The following is a 21,038-nucleotide window of genomic DNA, read 5'->3' on the forward strand; positions in this document are numbered from 1 at the left end:
TCCGGGATGACTAAGAATAATCGTCAGACGTTAAAGTACCTCCAGTATACATTCTGTATCCGCTTACTTTCGTTTTCAATATTTGTCGAAAAGTTTCGACACTGTCTGACCGAAATACATTTACAATTTTTTATCAAGTGCTCTTTCTTTAAAATATTGCATATTACCACCTGTCCTTTCTGTATAATGTCGTCTGCTATCAAGTGTCTTTGGACGAATTGTCTATTTATCTTATGTTAAAATTATTCAATTTTTAAAAATTCTAATTGCAATAGCCTATGGCTATCAATATAATTCATTCAAAGTAGTAAAATTCAAGTTAAGTATTTATAACATAATATAGAAATAGTTTTTCATTTATTTTTCTGATGAAGTAATGTCATTAACAGGATATGAAACAGAATAAAACTTGAATAAAATACATATAAAAAGACAATAAAATGGTTTGATCTACAATGGGCAGATTTTACATAAATAATTCCAATATTGAAAAAAATCATATATGATTGTAGATTCTAGATTTTATTTCAGAACACATATGGGTAATACACCAATGAGTACATACATACATACATACATAAATGCATACATACATACATACATACATACATACATACATACATACATACATACATACATACATACATACATACATCATGCATGCATGCATGCATACACACACATACACACACACACAAGCACGCACGCACGCACGCACATACATACATACATACATATTTAACATGAAATTGAGACTGAAGTTTGGTCTAATATGAACAGAATAACCATATTACCTGACCGTGTAAATGAAGCACAAGTTTAACATAATAATATCAATTAAGTACCATTACATTTAACATTTCAATAAATTTAGGAATATTTAGTCTTTTTCAAAAATATTTATTCATAAGCTGTTTTCTCAAACATTGTACAGTGGACATTTTAATAATACATGAAATTCATTTTCTAACATCGAGCAAATGTTACATTTTCTTTCACGATAAGGAATTGCTTCAGGTGTATGCGATCTGTTAGATTTAGGTGAGAAGTCCTGGGATGTGATAAAGGTTTCGTAAACTTTTCAATATTAACCATTAACTGATATGTTTTAAAGCCAAAATAAAAGATAATTACATAACTTCTTGCTCTTGATGAATCTCTTAGTGTTGTATACCAAATTTGTATAAATGTATCTGTTAATCTTTGTTTTACTACTGCTAAAATATATATTTACTCTCCAACACTCTGATTAATCCATACTTCATTTAAAAAGTTATTTTGTGTTTGTCTTTTAACTCCTAACAACTTCTTACAATACTACATGTATATTTTCTATACGTAAATCTATCATTTGGATGTTCTGAAGATGATGACAAATGAATTTATTTGATTTCAAACATCTTCACAGAAGACATAATCATATAATCACTTCTGAATACCAAGAATCATTAAGGCATACATTTTCTTTTACGTCATCATATTATTGTATCATTTACATACTTTAAAAAATGCATTTAAAACAGTGTAAAACTTTTTCGTTTCATCAATTTCGTTTTCCTGTAACGTCAAGCATATAATTATTTTTGTCAAGTTTTACTCTTGATGTGGAATACCATTAGTCTGCTCTGGATGCGAGTTGATATCTTGCCCGGAAGCTGCATATTGCGGTAGTGCCACACATTGTCCATAAGTGAATGCTGGCACGAAACCCAAATTTTGCTGACCAATAAGGCTGATGATCACCTGCGCTTGACCCGATGAAGGAATTATAACTTGACCTTGGTTCGAGTATTGAACAGGAGCTTGAGCAATATAATTCCGCAATGTCGAATGTTGCAATAGTGGTGTCCGCAGGTCAATCACGAGGAGAGGAAGGCAGACGAAGAAACAAACGCTCACACTTAATGCACAAAGGATAAAAGAGATACGCAGGCTCCCGTGCGTATTTTCATTGTCATTTTTATCAAACATTTCAAACATGCCTTGGGTATCTTCCATGTTCTCAATTCCAAAGATGATAAGTCCAACAACTATAAATATAACTGTTAAAGAGATGTAATAATTAAAATAAAGATATACATATCATTAATAAGAAGAACTATTAGACGGTAAATGAACAACGTGTTACTATATATTTACAAACAATAACTATTTCTTCCGTAAAGAGTGTTTGACATGTGTCACTTTGGTATGAATTAACGATTGTCTGGCGAGCAAAGTACCACGTTATTAGTAATACAAGTGGAAATAGTCTACATATAATATATAACTTTCATGAGGTATCAACTAAAAATAACACAAAATAGTGACAAACATTCTTTCTTTTAAATATATATTTTATTGATGAACAAATTAGCGACAACACGACAAAGCGCCAAACGGAGCGTTGTCGGACTTTCGTCTTGTCGTCCTGTCGCTAGCGACAACACCAAACGGCGCGTTGTTGCCTTGTCTGTAGCGCGGCACGCCAAACGGCGCGTTGTCGTGCAGTGCGTTGTCGCCCTTTCGCTTGGCTAAAAAGCCAATACTTCAATTAGAACCGGGCGACAATGTGACATCGGGACAACACGCCGCACGACAACGCGCCGTTTGGCGTGTCGCACTAGAGACAAGACGACAAGACGACAGCGCGCCGTTTGGCGCTTTGTCGATAGCGCCAACGCGACGCACAAAAGCGTACCAATTCAGCCACCATACAAGCCCAATCAGCCACCATAGGCTTGGGTTACGACCATGTTTTTTCATATAACACCAATACTGGTTGGATGAGAAAACTAACGAAATAATATCATACAATATGATATACACATGTATAATATAATATTTTTAACATATAACATATTTTAACAGAACATAAGTAAATAATAATGTTTAAAATATCCTTCTCTTACAGCCGACTAACTGAAGAATGTGAATTGTATAAACATTAATTTAATCACAAAAATTCTAGTGATATGCAAGTTATCAATCTCTGTGAATGACGAATGTTTAAGGTGACAACAGACACTTTCCGTGGTACTCACATAAATGTCATTTAAACCAACTTATTTTAGTAATAATTGTTATTTATTTAATCTTTGTGCATTAAATGTCGCTGATCATCATAAAAAATAACATATTTGAAAAAAATTCTTTTGTAAAGGATTGATTTTTAATAAAAATCCTAAAATTTTAAATCGTCATATCAAAGTCATTTTTTATTTTTTTTTGTTATCAAACTTTTTAAAATAAACATACTGATAATATCTGGGGAACCGTGTCTCAATTTTTTTTCTATCTTTTCTCAAAAAAATATTACGTAACGTCAAACATTTTATGCGACTTTTTTCACCATACATATCACGTAATTAAAGATAATTAAGTCGCTGATTGAGCAAACAAAAATCCCTGACACGGTTCCCTCCGTAAATGAATTCCCTTTCATGTGCTTTAAACTGCATGTTAATTGCTTGATTATTAAAAAAGTTATGCCGATTCAAAGTTAGTCCGACCCGCATCAAACGAAGTGTCATAAATCGGCTGTTCTCTCTCGGACCCCTACGTTTCACGCTAAATAATTGCATAATACATAAATGTCGCACCAGAGAGGGTCACAGGTTGCGGTAACATACTCTAACAACATTTTATGACCCAGTGACATCTGACCAATTAAAAAGTTGCTGATTAATATCAGTTTATAACAGAAATTTCTTCAAATCTTAACGTGATTTACTGTCCGTCTGGTATCGGTCGCACATGTCACCTGACTTTCGGTAAAATTTGAGGCACTCGGTGGGGGGAAATGGAACGTATTTGCGCACCGCTAGCGGGGTATTTAATTGTTTCACTTTTGAAGTTTATTATTATTATCATCAGCATTATTATTATATTATACCAGTGTCACTCTGTCTGTGTATTCGTGTATGAAATTCCGTTAAAATATAAATTAAAATAACAAAAAACTGAGCTTCTGACGGTATTTTAAAGGCCATGGTAGATGTACAAATAAGAACGGGATATTATATATTTTCCCTCCAAATTGATATAAATGCTTCACATATTTTAATAGAAATAAAAGGTATCACTCGATCATTATGATCTGACCTTCTTGACTTCTATTATCATGAAAATCATCTATGCACGGCATAGAGATCCAGTTTCTACTGGGATATACAATAAATTCCATACTTTGTCCCAGGTTTATTAGTACTGTGTTCGATTTACTGGCGAACAATTTATTCAAAGCATTCACTGATAATATATATTAATATCTTTTTTTATTGATTCATAGGAGAAATAATCATCCTTAAACAATCTAAAATGGTTTAGAAATTTGTCAGGGACACCTTACCACAAGTCATCTAGGCGTTCACATAAAAAATGTTGTCTGTTTTTGTTGTTGTTTGACTTGACATTGTTAGAAAGCGAGGTTGAATGTAAAGCAAGCCGTTGAATCCGTACAAAAGTCCATAAACTCAATGTAATATCAATCAGATTAGCGGGACAGACAAATTATTTTCACACATTATGGATATTTTACAATTATATTTTTAACCCCGTGGTCGTGCGATTTGCCGCTATGCTTTATTATTTATGTTTCATACATTATGTTACGTACATTGGCCGACAATTTCTTATTTTATAAAATATGCCAAATAAAAGGTAAACGATATTCATAAAAGATGTACGGTATATGTACGATAATGAAATACGAGTAGTATGGACCAGTATGGACCGGTAATTCACGGATATATGGAACTACCGATTTCCCTCATTGATGCCTCAACAGGGGGCGGAGCGTTATCGATAATTGACAAGTTACGCGAATAGCAGATAAAAATGGTACAGGTACCGTTTTAAAACGTTTAAAAACACATTTTTTTGGACTAACTGCTTCCAAAATTAAATCACGAATGTGTTCAGAAAAGGTTGATAAATCTACTTAGCAAAAAATCTCATTTTAGGTATTTTCTGTGATAATTGACTCCGTTGTCACCTTAATATTCTATAAATGTTGTTTCTCTCTCTATTAATATCAATGTTTAAGAGTCTTTCTGTATTAATTTTCAATCCACCAATGTTTGAATTTTATTTGTTTACTCTTTGATGCTTAACATTGATGTTCATGTGTGCACGTAAACGGCATTAATGCTGTACAAACTGTCTTTGATGCTGGGCAACAATATATGCTGGTGGAGGCCCATACTGGGCATGCGCATTCATCGCCGGATAAGCAGGTGGTTGCATTTGATTAGAATAAGCAATGACAACCTGTGTGTTTGGACTTGAAATGATTTGTCCTTGATTGGCGTAATGGATTTGACTGGTAGACATCGGACGTTTAAGAGATATTCTTCTATCTTGAAACAAGAGAATGGAGCACAAAAAGCACATTACTGCTGCTACGACACAGAGCCCGAATGAAAAGCTGAGATTTGCAACCATCATTGCACCATAAAGTGACACACCGGCCAATATACACACACCTGAAACAAAGAAATTAGTGTCACAAATAAATAAATAAAAAAACTATAAAAATCATAAACAAGACTTTGTGTATGAGCAAAACCATTTTTTAAATGTACAATAAGTGTATCAATACATATCAGTTACCTGCCAGTGAGCCACATAGGGATACAAGATAATTTGCTAAATGTTATTTATTTATATGTTGTCTATAAACATGCAGTTCATTTGCTGTTTTTTTGTTACTTAAACACCAAAACATTTACAGCGTTAATTTGTAATTTTATACATATACGAGTCCCTTAATTTTTTTTGATAAGCTAATGAACCCTTAACTTAATTGCCAGAGGTCAATGAGATTATAAGAAGAAATACATTCTTCCTTTATTATGCTTTATTTGTTAAATTGATAATGGACAAAGACCATGATAACAGCTTTAATTCATGCATTCAAAAAGTTACCACTTGATTATGTACCTATTTCAAATATCGATATATCGTCGATATATGGTGTTTCGATATATCGATACAAATAATGACAACCCCAGTCTACGTTGAAGAAAAAGACACAACCACAGACAAATTTTGCAATCACATTATATACAGAGACAAGTATTTTGTCAATTTAAATTAAATTTATATGATGCCTTAATGCAAAAATGTTGGTATTTAAATTTCTGTTTTACAGTACTTGAAAAATATATCATATACTTACCAGCAAATATCATAAGCATGATCCCCCATGTCTTGATAGCTATACTTTGTGTGCAGAAAAACTGCATGAATATCAGAAATCCAACACAGATAATTGCAATAAGACCTATAACCTCCAGGGCTTGCACACATTTCAGCCACCCTATAATAAATAAAACTATGTGTGTATTTATGGAATCATCTAGATATGAAATAAACTAATAAAACTTAAAAACACTTCCGCTCATAACATTTTACATATCTGGAAATTAGTACTATTTTCATGTAAAGACTGAAAACACAATTGTATGCTTTATTTTATTTACTTATTTTGCGAGTTATTTAACAGGAGAAATAATATTGTTTTTCATTGATAAACTAAATAATTAATTATTAACCAATTGATATTTACGCCGCCCCCCCCCCACACACACACTCTGGGCTACCAACCCTCTGCAGGCAATCACCCGCAAAAATTTCATCATAACATTTACTCGACAGTGCATGGACTGACTGAAAGGTAAAAGGTCTATTTTTTTCCACACATTCATTCCCCCTATGCAATGTGTTTTGGACCGGATTAACAAATAACTGGTGTATTACAAGAAAAAATTAAATGTACCTGGTGCCATATTTGAATATGAAGCACAAACACACGTTTCACCGAAGAAGGTAAAGCAGGAACAGGATCGGAACAAACCACTGTGATATCGACTTTGGTATGCACTGTTCTCATGTTTAACCCAAAATGTAGTCCCAATACCCACACAGTGTACGATGAACGCCACACCCAACACACCAGCACACACCTTCAATACATTCGAGCTGTTTGAAAATATTCTACAACTGTCAACCATTTCGGTAATTGTTACTTGTACATCAAATGTGTTGATAATATACTCCAAAAACTGTCCACCATTCCGGTTACCTTTTTTTTCTTACATTTTGAGTCAAACACAGCTTTATAAATAAACCAATGTCACAGTGAAAAAGAGTCTGCCTCGGTCGATATAGAAACATACAGGTGTTTAGTTTCACCTGAAGAATCGATATATTAAAGGGAGTGTACTCAATATGATTTTAATTGATGAATTGCTATTGTGTTAGTCGCCCCTTTTATTCGTATTGCTCAAGATACTTTTTAAGTTTTTATATATCTCTATCGTGATAGATTATTATATTTCGCCCATTTGTTGAATTTCGAAATGTAACACTCTAATATCCAGTTTACAGACCACCTTCCATATTTATTCTTAAAAACGATAATCTTCAAGATAATGTAAGTTCCCAAATATATGCGGATAGTATTGTTGTAATGTTTAGAGAAAAAAGAATACGAGCAGGGATAAAATCCACAATGATTTTGTTTGATCTTTTTACCTGTGCAGCCTTTAAATCAACCACTTCTCTAAACATTGACTGTTCTAAAATTGCTACATATTTTACGTCAATGTCAATGTGCACCTTTATAAAATGTATTTATAATTTTATAATATAAATAAATCGATTATTATTGATGCTACATTTCAGAAATTAAATGATCATGAACTTGTAATGTATTTGTTTCATGTTTTTAACACGATTTTTAACCACAATTAATTACAACACTGAAAATTAAGTACAAGTAATACAAATGTGATAGATCTATAATTATGAATATATCATTTCGGGCGTTTACACTGCATACAAGTTCTTTCAAATATAAGCAAGAAATTCTAGTCCTAACCATGACTAATAATTGTATTTTTTAGAAACGTTTCTCATCTACAGCTATAATTTATGTTGTGAATTTTTGCTGAGTCACTACATCGTGATAAGATGGTGGTGGGGGTTCTAATGTTATTTCGTCATATGTTGGTGGAAGATCATCAATATTTTGTGAATGATTCAGACTGGACACAAACTCTTCTGCATGGTCTGGTTGTGAAATTGTTGAGTTAGTTAAAATTTGTGGAACATCTGTCTCTACCTCACCAACTCGTCGGCTTTCAATATTATTTTCCCGGTGAACGCTGTTGTCAGTGGAATTCCGAGGTTTCCGATCATTGTGGATGAGGAACGAACAAATTATACACAATATACCAGCAATCGTGCATAAAATGTATGAATAGTCAAAATTTTTGACCATTTTGGAGCCATAAATTATAATACCTATCAGTATTGACGCTCCTGAAACAAAGAAATAATTGTTCTAGTAAATGAAATAACTTAGTTAGATCAAGCAAATAGCCATTCAGTTGCAGTAAAAAGTTATCTTGTAAACGCAAATGTTATTTAAGCCGCGTCATGACAAAAACAACATAATGCGTCTGCGACAGGATCCATGCTGTTCGCTATCGGTTTCTCTACTTGTTATAGAATTTGTACGCGAACAGAAGATGCGCAGGCTAGTCTGGATCCATGCTGGTCGCAAAGCCATTATGTTGGCTTTGTCACGACACGGCTCATTTTAGCTCAACGTTTAAGGAAAAAGCAGGGATATTGTCATGACCCTCACGTCGGCGTTGTCATCGGCAAAGTATTCGTTTATGACAATTTACTCCAGTACTAACTAAGCTATTATATGTATGGACTGCTCTAGTATTGTTACCTACCTGATGCCAGTGTTAAGATTGCTGCCGACGATTTAAAATGAGTTCTTCGTGATGAGACAGATTGTATGATGAATACAGTACCAGCAATTACAACACATATGAGACCAAGCCCTTCCAGCACTCTCACAATTGTTAACCAACCTGAAATAACAAAATATAAACAAGGCCAGTTTTTTTAAAAAAAAAATTCTATTTTTAAAGCGTCCAAAATATGTTATAGACTTACAGCACAAGTTACAAACACCCTTTGGTAAACAAATACCTTTTCAGTTGGACGAGTTAAACGTGTAATTTGTAACGTAGGAAAGTGAAAACTATTCATAACAAAACCCAAAATATGTATAAAATAAAAAAAAAAGAAAAACAGTTTTACACGTGTTATTATAATACTTCACAAAAGTCATCTGCAATGCAGTGTCCAGGTTGCCATTCTCACAAATTATATTAAATTTTGTAAAATAGTTTAAAGATATATTTGTCTTAGCAGCCCTATATACTTATTTTAGCATAACATATATTGGTCTATTTACTTACAGTACGGCGTTATTTCCGCACAAGTCCTGCGTTAATATGACATTTGTACGTTACGGGATGTTTTTTTGGGTTGGGTTTTACGTCGCACCAAGAAAGAGACGCCATATGTACGTGCATTATTTCAGGCAAGAACGGGCACCTGAGTAGAACCACCGAGGTCCCGTAAGCTAGCTGGATAGCTTCCTCAAGTGAAAAAATCATAAGTCCCTGGAGGGACTCGAACATAGAGCGGTGAGGGACAAGTGGTTTAGAGCCAATGACCGCACCCACTCGGTTATGGTATGTAATACGGTGGATTAATTTTTTATAAATTTTCGAACACGTCATTCGTAAGTATAGGGTGCCAAATTATCTAGGCTATCTGGAGCTAAAATAGTGAATCACAAAGCAGTGAATTAAGAAAATACTGACCTGGGACAGGCACGGCGAGAGACTGACAAAAACAACGCTCATCATTGAAATCATAAACACCGTAATAACACTGACATAGTCTCCACAACCCGCTATGACCTTTGAATACATAATTTCCACCAACTCTGATTTTCACCCAATGATCGGTACCTAAACCTACACTCTGAAGAACCAATATTATAATCAAAAGAACTATATTCGCTTTAAAATATCCAGAACAGTTACTGTCCAACATATTGCATTATTTATGTATATATGTGTATTTACCCGTAAGTTAATATAGAAAATTATGCAAAACACGAGTATTTACACATATCAGCATTTAGCAGCAGACACATAGGTAAAAACGAACTACAAGTTACAGGAGAGTTTTCTTGGTTAATATGTAAAATAGAAAATATATATAGTTAAATGATCAGTGTATTATGTAACTCAACCAATAATTCTGCATTTTACAGATACATTTCGAGGAACAGTAAATAGTTGAGGAGAATTCATATGGCATCCTTGTTACATTAATTATACACTTTTGTTTATTTTTAAAGTACGTTGGCCCTTTGTAAAATTTAAAAAAGAATAGATTGAAAGGGTGGCACATTTATAAAATACATTGATCAAGATTTTCCATTAATTTTCAACCATTCTTTATTATTAATTAATGTCGTATTTACTCATATACTGTCAGCAGATGCATTTTTCATGTTGATATGCTTATAGATTTAGAGTGAACACACTATCATTGTATGTTATGTTATCATTTTGTTTTTGTTTGTTCATAATACAATGTAATTCGTCAAAAATATATAAAGAAATTTTACAGATAAAAACCAAGTATGTTTAAATTTGTTAACCTTTTTAAATTGTCAAAATTTTTCAGAATTACTTACCTTTAGCAAATATTCTTTCGAGGATTTTAAATTAGAAATCAAATTCTTTGAATGTACTAGTGTAACTTCTTGAAGTATGGTAATTCATTTACAATAATATTATATTCACATTTTAATAATTCCCTTTAGGAACTGTTAAGGTATTATATTATAGTTCCTTCTTTCCATTTTAAGTATCTGTTTAATTCAAACATTATCACATAATGCAAGTACATGTGTTTTTTCTTTGTTCTTTAACATACAATTACTTGTTGCTTTTTTTATTTTCATTGTATAACGTATGCATGTTGTTTCTTAAGAAAATATTAGTTCATCCATTATTGTGTTATATTATATAATATATTAATGAACACTAGAAACTGTACAGTTTATGGGTAATAACATCTGTTCTGTTTTGTTCTATGTTTTTTTCAAGCAAGAGACAAGTTTTGACCGGATCAGTTTTTATAAACCACACAAGCTAGGTGTAAGGTATCTAACACGTCTATTATCCTCTTATCACAGAGTTTCTGAAAATAGTGCAAAGTGAAAACAGGTTTTTGGTTCTTCATATTCATAGCAAAAAATAAATAGTTCTCTACCTATGCGAAGATCTGTTCTTATGAATGTAATCACTCTATGCTAGTGATATTAATATACGGTTAGTGCACACAGAAGGACACATTAAAAGTCCGGTCTCGTGGGGCGATACGGATTGAAAGTAGTTCTACCATTCAGAAGGAGTAATCTTTGATAATGTATAACGAATGTATTTATTTGACATCCAAAGGAAAATAAAGTACATTGCGGTAATAATGATTGAAAAACTTGAAAAAATGTCTGATAGCCATAATCAATAAGAATGCAAATAAACCACTTTAAATGTTCTTACATTTTCTAAATTTATGTGGACTTTTACACGATACATATTGAAATAAGTTCACTCAACAACTCCTAGCATGTTAAAACTATTTGTTTGCATATTTAGTTTTTAAGCGTAGATTTGTCGGTCTTTGTATTCTTACAAATGTGTTCGAGGTTCTTGTCCAAAGCACACAATAATATGAATACACAAGACGGATATAGTATTTCGGTCAATCCTACGAATTAGAGACATTATTTCTCGGAAGATATCAAACATATACATTCGTTTATCATTCGTGGAATATCGTCCATCTGTTAAAGAGGTGCAAAGAATTTTCAATTCGTATACATGTATAACCTCCTGGATGATTAAGTATTATCGTCAAGGTGTTAAAGTAGGTGACCGTTTAAGTACCTCCAGTTTACATTCTGTGTTCGCATACTTACGTTCTCAATATTTGTCGAAAGCTTTCGACTCTATCTGATAAAAAAATTAATATCAACTGCTCCTTCTTAAAATATTGCATTCTAACACCCGTCCTTTCTATGCTGTCAAGTGTCTTTGGACGAATTGTCTATTTCTCTTGTGTTGAAATTTTTCAATCTTTACAAATTGTAATTTCAATAGCCTTTGGCTATCAATATAATTTCATTATAAGTAGCAACAATTCAAATTAAGTATTTATTACATAATATAGGAAAAGATTTTTTCGTTTATTTTTCTGATGAAGTAATGTCAATAACAGGATATGAAACAGAATAAAACTAGAATAAAATGCATATATAAACAAGAAAGTGGTTGCTCCACAATGAGCAGATTTTCCATAAATAATTCCAATATTAAAAATAAATTATATATGATTTTAGTTTTTTTAAAAACATTTTTAAGATAAACATAGTTAGTTTTCTTATAGCATTTTCATTTGTGAAATTAATAATTCTATAAATTTAGTTATATTTGGTCTTTTCCAAAATTATTTATAAGCTGTTTTTTCAAAACATTTTACAGTGGACATTCTAATAATACATGAAATTCATTTTCTAACTTAGAGCAAATGTTACATATTTTTCACTATAAGGAATTGCTTCAGGTGTATGCGATCTGTTAGATTTAGGTGAGAAGTCCTGGAATATGATATAGGTTTCGTAAACTTTTCAATATTAACCATTAACAGATATGTTTTAAAGCCAAAATAAAAACAATTCTAACACTCACGTGATTTTGTCACTATAGACAAAGAAGGAAAAAAACTGGTGTTAAACTGTCAATAAACACCGGTAAGGGACTACTTGTATTTGCGCTATTATGTTTTCACCCTCGATTGTATACTTTATAAAGCATTTTAAAGCAACATTAAAAAGCATTTTTATTTATATTTTCAGTTTGTATAATGTTTACTTTCCATACAATACCGAAATAATATCTCACATACACTAACGCCATATATTAGATCCATATTAGTTAATAACTATTTTGACAAAACGGCGCCAATCCGTAACCAGCGTAATGACGTCATCCTTAGTAAACAACTCATTCGTAAACAAGCTGACGTTATTTCATACATACAGGAATGATAAATGGGGCACTGATGTAAACACAATACGACGTAAGTTTTTAATGTTGAAAACTTGATAAAATAACGTTTTTTTTTCTTATTATTTCTTTTGTTTAATAATTTATATATCTTCGCAACAGTAGGATGCGAAAATCGAACAGCGACTCAGTGGACATGTCCTCGATCAATTATATTGTAAAATTACACCCAACAAATTAAACTTGCCTCGTATGAGTAATATTTTCCGTTGAAAAATATCACCAGACACTCTTCTTGTAAAACGTCATATTTTAAGCTAGGGAGCAACCATTAAACATAACAATAACAACATAGGTCATAGACCACCAAATTTTAAATTTTCTTAGGATAATGGACACGTCGTCGATCAGCTAATTTTGACATGATAATGTAAAAAAATATTTAAACTAGTACTTGTATGACAAAATTTGGAGTTTATATCTAAAATAAATGTGAATAAAATAGAAATGAATTATTTGAGATCTTTTACTGGGATCCATGAGTTTATCACCTCCATATGACTGATAATAATCTCTCTTGCAACATTTTTTAAAAAATAATCTGGAATGAGGACAGCCTCTTGATGCCATGAATGTTGCATAATTTATCAGAATTTGTTCATCCGCAGGCTTTGACATACACTCTTCCCCAAATTTTGTAATATAACCCTTGTGTTTCCCATTGATCAATGGTTCTGTACAGTGGTGTAAGGAAGGCCTAATTCAATAGCTGCTTTACGTATGGAATAGCCCTGGGTCACAAGATGTTTTGCCTCACTATATATTTGATCTGGATGGGTCCTCTGAGACCTAGGCATTGCTGAAAATATATAATTGAGTGTCACCAAAGGGGAAAAATATAGTGGTGTTAAACCAAGGGAAAAAACAGTAAAATATAGTGGTTTGTAACCTATGTGTTTTTCTATCCTTTAATTTACTTCTTTTTTACTTTTGATATTATGTAAAATTATCTAATTATTCTTAGGAAAGCGGAAAATATGTATTTTGGGCAAAATATGCATATATTTAGCATCTTTTCTTAGTGGCTGATCCCTGACCTAGATTACTGTAGGAAATCGACCCACCCCCTTCCTGGAAGCTTACTTAATTTTATTATGTAGGAAAAAAATTTGTATGATTATCAAAAGTAGATGTTTTTTGTCATTTTTATATATTTTGTATAAATATTAGAGATAAGGAGAAAAGATGCATTTACTTTTTTATTGGGTAATTTCTACTTTCACTTTGCCATTGTTTTTAGAATCGTCTGCTGCGTGAACTTTGACCTCACATAAATACTCTTCAGTGGGAGTTTAGTAAACTACTTACATGTGTTGGAAAAACAAATCAAAGAAAGTTCGTGTTTTATCAAGTTTATTTGAAAAAGATACAAAAAACAAAATTTTGATCGAGGACCTGGCTGATCGAGGACGTGTCCAATCACTCTATACGAAAATCGGCACCGGACGTTATTTCCGCTTGAAAAATAACATTAGTGATTTTCCTTATTTTATCGTGTTAGAATCGAAATAACATCGTCCTGAGATTTGTCGTTTTGATGCGACAAAATTAACCACTCAGGCCTACGGCCTTCGTGGTCAATTCCTACGCATCAAAACTCCAAACCGGTGTTAAATAGCCGATATACACCTCTCAGAACGATGTTATTTCTTAAATATACTTAACTTCTTGCTCTTGGTTGTATACCAAATTTGTATAAATGTATCTGTTAATCTTTGTTTTACTACTGCTAGAATATATATTTACATCTCCAACACTCTGATTAATCCATACTTCATTTAAAAAGTTATTTTGTGTTTGTCTTTTAACTCCTAACAACTTCTTAAAATACTACATGTATATTTTCTATACGTAAATCTATCATTTGGATGTTCTGAAGATGATGAAAAATGAATTTATTTGATTTCAAACATCTTCACAGAAGACATAATAATATAATCACTTCCGAATACCAAGAACCATTAAGGCAAAAATTTTCTTTTACGTCATTATATTATTGTATCATTTACATACTTTAAAAAATTGCATTTAAAACAGTGTTCTTTAAAAAATGTTCACTTTTTCGTTTCATCAATTTCGTTTTTCTATAACGTCAAGCATATATTTTTGTCAAGTTTTACTCTTTATGTGGAATACCATTAGTCTGTTCTGGATGTGAGTGGGCATCTTGCCCTGAAGCTGCATATTGCGGTGGTGCCACACATTGTCCATAAGTATATGCTGGCACGAAACCCAAATTTTGCTGACCAATAGGGCTGATGATCACCTGTGCTTGACCCGTAGAAGGAATTATAACTTGACCTTGGTTCGAGTATTGAACAGGAGCTTGAGCAATATAATTCCGCAATGTCGAATGTTGCAATAGTGGTGTCCTCAAGTCAATCACGAGGAGAGGAAGACAGACGAAGAAACAAACGCTCACGCTTAATGCACAAAGGATAAAAGACATACTCAGGCTTCCGTGCGTTTTAACATTGTCATTTTTATCAAACATTTCAAACATGCCTTGGATATCTTCCATGTTCTCAATTCCAAAGATGATAAGCCCAACAACTATAAATATAACTGTAAAAAAGATGTAATCATTAAAATAAAAAAGCATATCATTAAAGAAGAAATATTAGACGGTAAATGAACAAAGTGTTACTATTTACAAACAATAACTATTTGAGTCGCGTCACGACGAAACCAACATAATTGGTTTGCGACCAGCATGGATCCAGACCAGCCTGCGCCTCCGCGCAGTCTGATCCGGATCCATGCTGTTTGCTATCAGTTTTTCTTCTTGTTATAGGGTTGGTAAGCGAACAGAACAGCATGGATCCTGATCAGACTGCGCGGATGCACAGGCTGGTCTGGATACATGCTAGTCGCAAACGCTCTCTGTTGGTTTTGACGTGACACGGTAAAGATTCTTTGACATGTGTCACTTTGCTATGAATTAACGATTGCCTGGCTAGCAAAGAACCACGTAATTAGTAATGCAAGTCGAGATAGTCTACATATAATATATCTTTTTCATGACGTATCAACTAAAAATAATACAAAATAGTGACAAACATTCTTTCTTTTAAAGATATATTTTATTGATAAAAAATTATGTTGTTTATAGAAGGCCCATTAAGACCCAGAACAGTTTTTTTTTCTTGGTGTCTTTTCATAGTTTCTCAAAAGCTAATCATTGGCCAGTTACCTGAACCTTTTTTTTACTTCTTTTTGCATTTTTGCAATTAGTACATTTAAATTTTTTAAAATACTACTTAATTTATATTTTGCTATTTCCATTACCAAAAAAAAAAAAAAAAAAAAATATATATATATATTTAGCGCTACATTCTATAGGCGATAAAAGTCTTACTTGCGTCCTTATCCCTGCTCGCGAGTGAATATCTTAAAACGGACCACTATGTTATTTTTTGTTTTAAATATATTTTCACATACTGGAATACACTATACATTATATGTGATTTAACGTACCTGAACTTAATATAATGGCAATATTGACCTTTTTAAGAACCATGGTCTGTTTGTAAAAGACAAGACCTAAACACATCAGTGCAGTAACAGACAATCCAATCAAACCGATTGTCTCCATGGCTTGAACCGCATTAAACCATCCTAAAATAACAAAGAATCAGTGTATATATTACTGTGACCTTTGGAAGTGATTGATTTGGACACATATAAAAAAAAACCCAACAACAACAACAGAACATTTAGAAAAGATAATTAAGTACTCGAAGCTGTCCGTTTGGGTACCTGTCTTTTTTGTTGCAAACGTAAGTGATGATATTTCTTTGATAAACATTCTTTATTTTGGTACAACAGGTATTGTTTGTATTTACATCATACTCATGATTAAATCATATTTTGTATGATGATACGCCTTTTACGAATCACTCCTCAATAAATTATATTTGTATATACAGATTTGATCATGGCAGTTTTCCTTCACAAATATACAACTCATTTCCATGACGAGAAAATTCACAAGGTGAAGCTGATAATGGTGCGTTCTTGCTATGACACACATAAGAAGTAAACGTTCCAACATTTTGCTTGGTGCTTGCTATTAAATAGGAGGGACCGAATCTTTCTCTCGCTTACACTTTCCTCTCTTTCAAGATGTACTGAACATAGAAGCCGAAAAGGCTACGTACATCCACAAATCTCACTGTTCTGTCTATTTTGCTTGCGGAGCTTGAGAATTGGTAGATTATCCCCATGTCTTTTATCCACTTATCTATTTCAGGTCAATTATGCCTCAGAAATGCTATCATTTTTATTTTCAAACTTTTTTGTTATCTTGTTACAGTTTAAAAAAACATACTCATTTGCTATCTTCATGAACTATCTTTTGCATCTTTAGTTTTGTTGGAAATTGGTGTAATTATATTGAATTTTGACTTCAATATAAAATACTACTTTGTTTACATATTGTTACCTTTACGACACAAAACTGCATGTTTAGCGCTATTTCATTCATTTGTAAAACATCTAACACGCACTTAGATCATTATTTAAGGAAATGTAAGACATTTCAGAAGCATACTGTGACTTTAAGACCCTCATGACTGTTGACATATTGGCGGCCCTTAATTATGCTGTATCCGAAAGAACATTCAAACCGACAGCTACAACAACGACCAAATAAGTAAAACGAGAGGAGTAAATATTTTAAGTATCTTTACATCCTTGCAGGTAGAAAATTAATATGACATAATTGCTGTTGTTATTCCGATTTATGAAATAAGATTATTAAAACGAGCATTTTACAAAATAATTAGAAAACAATTAATTCTGCATTTAATTAGAAATAAACATCGTAAATTGTGATTTATTAACGTCATTAAATTGTAGCCGTGTCGTTTTTACGATTTAAGTCGGAATACTTTTCTTTATGTCAAATCAAAGAAAGAATATTTTTGTCAGTATAAGAGATCAAACTAACTGAAGTATCTTTCACCGTGTGACATATGGTACAGATATCAAGTGTGTTTCACTAGGGCGGATAATTTATGTAAATTGATACGTTTGACACCCTTAAATAATATTAATTGACGATAGTTAGCATAATTCATATTAAAAATTTACATCTTAATATCACTTCAATAAATTAACTTATTATTTTTCTAAATCACCCATGCTGCTTTGATGAAACAGTTTTTTTAACGTAACAAGTAATGTATTAATGTCAATGAACTGCTATATTTCTTATTCTAAGTTAAAGATTTCAGACGTAGTTCTGCACCATACGTACACAATGAATATAAACAGATACATATCTCAATGAATATCTAGGAGGTTAACATTTTTACGATTTGCTGAATAAATTTACTTTCTAATTTGGTAATTTTCTGTACCTGTGAGTTATTTGACGTCACCGACGAAAGTATGGTTATTCTCTGCTGGAATCTGAGTTTCTATTTAGATAATAAGGTAATAGTCTGTTTGGGGGAGCGGTCGGACGTTACCAGTCGCATATAATGGCACAAAAATGAACAACAGAAATGAAACAAGTTCATTTTGGGCATGCAAAGGGATTGTTCCGGCGACAAGTTGACTCAAACAGTCAATGACAATTTGATGGTGAAATGAGCCGCTTCATGACAAAACCAACATAGTGCGTTTGCATCCAGCATGGATCCAGACCAGCCTGAGCATCCGCGCAGTCTGATCAGGATCCATGCTGTTCGCTATCAGTCTCTCTACTTGTAATAGAGTTGGTATGCGAACAGCATGGATCCTGATCAAACTGCGCGGATGCGCAGGCTGGTCTGGATCCATGCTGGTCGCAAACCCATTATGTTGGTTGTGTCGTGACATGGCTCAAATATGTTTTTTAGCCGGAAAATACACCAGATCGTGCGATATTGTGCGTTGTTACTTGCATTAATAGTCAAAAAGTGTTTATCTTGATTAAGGCGTAGGCCGAAACGTTGATGAATAACAATTAATCAAAATTCGCGTGTTGTTGTTGATTTTTCTATCCTAAATGCATTTATTGCAATGAGATTTGTAACGGACTTGCTAGTAAAGTAGTGTTATCACTTATAAAGTTTTATAATCGTACGACGAAGCCAATCAGCTTATAAATTATGTATGATTATATAACACCAATGAGACATGAAAACAGAATAGTTTGATAGAATAATTTAATTGTATTTTCTCTAGGAATTTAAGAACCAATTTTATTTAAAAGCACACACACATTATGCCTCCAAAACAATTAAATGTTTACTTCTTTAGAAAGGGCAAACATGAGTTTTATAGCAGTTAAATACTGCTTTTAAAGCGTGTTAGATATTTATCACCTGTAAAAAGTAGCATTGAATCTTTTTAGTTGTCATTAAAAAAGTTCCAGAATGTAAACAAAGTAGTTGACTTCTATACAAAATACTTATAAGTGTACTTATTGCAAAAAAAAACATTTATGTGGCATAATTGGCCTTTAAGTCTACATTTTCTGCAGGCAAGAAAATCATAAAAACGGGGATGGGGTACAACAAATACCACCACAACAACACCACAATAACACGTATCAAATACATACCAGGATCACCTCCTCTAGAATAACAAATACAGGATATTTCACCGAGGTCTACACATCCACAATGTAACCACAAACCAGCATGGTAAAATGTTTGAATACCGGTCCCGTTATTCGCCACCGAAATAGTGACCGATGCCCATCTTGCCACTGTAAATCCAACAACGTGTATTATCAAACATATAAACAGTATCAAAGTTCCAATTTTCAGGCTTACACTTGCTGCTGAAAATGACTTGCTTACAACAATCATAATTAAATCGTTGGATGCTTTTTCAGTGATGCAAGACTGTTGTGAAACAGGTGAAACAAAAAGGCAAACTTAAATCGTCGTTAATTTCAATACATGTAATTCCTTTGATGAGATGGAGCACTAACGTTATATAGGTGTTAGACTGAATAATCTGTCATAAAACAATGATAAATTTGCATGCATGTATGCATCTGTCCCAGGTTGATAAATACATTACAAATGTAACGTCGAGTATAGCGTTTCATATGCACTTTCTTTCCAAACGTCATTGAATATAATTAATTAATGATCCTTTTTTAACAGACATAATCATGTATTACCTTTTCTTCGAAACTCGTTTAACAGTTAAAATAAAACATTTATTATACAAATTTTACCTTGCAGACACACATTTTAATTTGATCTCCGTTTAACTTTTTTGTTTCTTCAAATTCACCGATTTCGTTTAATAGGTGTTTTAAATAACATTGTTGAATTTTAAAACCATTTTTGGATAAAACGTTTTAAACTCAAGTCTTGTTTCTTCAGGCTCGTGTTAGTAATTATCACATGATTTGTCTTACTTATAGACATTGAGAAACCTTTTGTTAAATTTCTTTCTTTATTAAGCGTACATAAATTTCTCAATCTTTGGGTTTATACTTATGAAACGCACATTTATTAGAAAGGTCGTCCGTCCAAGATTATGAGCTCTGATAAGGTCTAAGCACAGCGACGATAGTCCACGCTTTCATTTCATATCGTTATTAGCAAAGAACCATTTAGAAAAAGAAACTGGCAGATAAATATTTGTTAATGTTTTTTTTTCTCCAAATTATGAAGTAATATCTTCCGATGTCCTGTGTAAAAGCAAGACACATTGTCGAGGGAGTTTTTGAGTTTACACCAGTAAAGATGTAAAGTGACCCTTTTTGAATTATGACCCCGGTCAATATTTTCTAACAATATCGACACCCCGGTCAATGTATTATGCCACTCCACAAGTTAAATCAAAGCACAGGAGGCGCTGAATTTGTTTGGGTCTCAGAATGTCAGAAAGGTGAAGGTTGTGAGACTTAAACAATTTGAAAAAAAATGTGTTGCCTAAACTGGGATTTGACCTCCAGACCTCTCGCTTCCCAAGCGAGCGCGCAAACCCCTCGGCCACGGTGAAGTTATATGTAAAGGGCCTGAAGAAAACCACATTATTCTAACGACCCAAACAAATAAAAATTACCCTTGCGAAGAATTTTGG

At 32.8% G+C, this 21,038-nt stretch overlaps 2 protein-coding genes across 4 annotated transcripts; both read right to left on the bottom strand.

Moving 5' to 3' along the window:
- Positions 1-340: 340 nt before the first annotated feature.
- Positions 341-20,767, bottom strand: LOC132754394 (uncharacterized). 2 transcript variants are annotated; one of them, XM_060745016.1, is made up of 3 exons: positions 19,555-20,767; positions 16,479-16,619; positions 341-2,042 (listed from the first exon to the last, which is right to left on the bottom strand). In XM_060745016.1, exons 1-3 carry the CDS (start codon positions 19,802-19,804, stop codon positions 1,594-1,596), a joined length of 840 nt encoding a protein of 279 aa, XP_060600999.1. In that variant the 5' UTR covers positions 19,805-20,767; the 3' UTR covers positions 341-1,593. The 2 variants fall into 2 exon arrangements, with proteins under 2 accessions (XP_060600999.1, XP_060600998.1); XM_060745015.1 differs by lacking the exon at positions 341-2,042 and adding an exon at positions 14,759-15,566 and having other exon boundaries at positions 19,555-20,284.
- LOC132754398 (uncharacterized) lies at positions 2,053-10,130 on the bottom strand. Of its 2 annotated transcripts, XM_060745023.1 has the most exons (5): positions 9,678-10,054; positions 8,733-8,873; positions 6,761-8,307; positions 6,161-6,301; positions 2,053-5,465 (listed from the first exon to the last, which is right to left on the bottom strand). In XM_060745023.1, exons 3-5 carry the CDS (start codon positions 6,993-6,995, stop codon positions 5,125-5,127), a joined length of 717 nt encoding a protein of 238 aa, XP_060601006.1. In that variant the 5' UTR covers positions 6,996-8,307; positions 8,733-8,873; positions 9,678-10,054; the 3' UTR covers positions 2,053-5,124. The 2 variants fall into 2 exon arrangements, with proteins under 2 accessions (XP_060601006.1, XP_060601004.1); XM_060745021.1 differs by lacking the exons at positions 2,053-5,465; positions 6,161-6,301 and having other exon boundaries at positions 7,089-8,307; positions 9,678-10,130.
- Positions 20,768-21,038: the final 271 nt, after the last annotated feature.

This window comes from Ruditapes philippinarum, unplaced genomic scaffold, assembly GCF_026571515.1.
Source record: "Ruditapes philippinarum isolate M1 unplaced genomic scaffold, ASM2657151v2 ctg1619_1_1_1_1, whole genome shotgun sequence".
NCBI classification, from domain to species: domain Eukaryota; kingdom Metazoa; phylum Mollusca; class Bivalvia; order Venerida; family Veneridae; genus Ruditapes; species Ruditapes philippinarum.

Excerpts from the sequence above, each read along its gene's own strand:
- LOC132754398 (XM_060745021.1), bottom strand. The coding sequence starts at position 9,912 with ATGTTGGACAGTAACTGTTCTGGATATTTTAAAGCGAATATAGTTCTT. Across the intron at positions 8,874-9,677 it reads TCTCGCCGTGCCTGTCCCAG|GTTGGTTAACAATTGTGAGA; the intron begins GTCAGTATTTTC and ends TTGTTATTTCAG. Across the intron at positions 8,308-8,732 it reads AATCTTAACACTGGCATCAG|GAGCGTCAATACTGATAGGT; the intron begins GTAGGTAACAAT and ends TCTTTGTTTCAG.
- LOC132754394 (XM_060745016.1), bottom strand. The coding sequence starts at position 19,804 with ATGATTGTTGTAAGCAAGTCATTTTCAGCAGCAAGTGTAAGCCTGAAA. Across the intron at positions 16,620-19,554 it reads TTCTAGAGGAGGTGATCCTG|GATGGTTTAATGCGGTTCAA; the intron begins GTATGTATTTGA and ends TTGTTATTTTAG. Across the intron at positions 2,043-16,478 it reads TGCCATTATATTAAGTTCAG|TTATATTTATAGTTGTTGGA; the intron begins GTACGTTAAATC and ends TCTCTTTAACAG.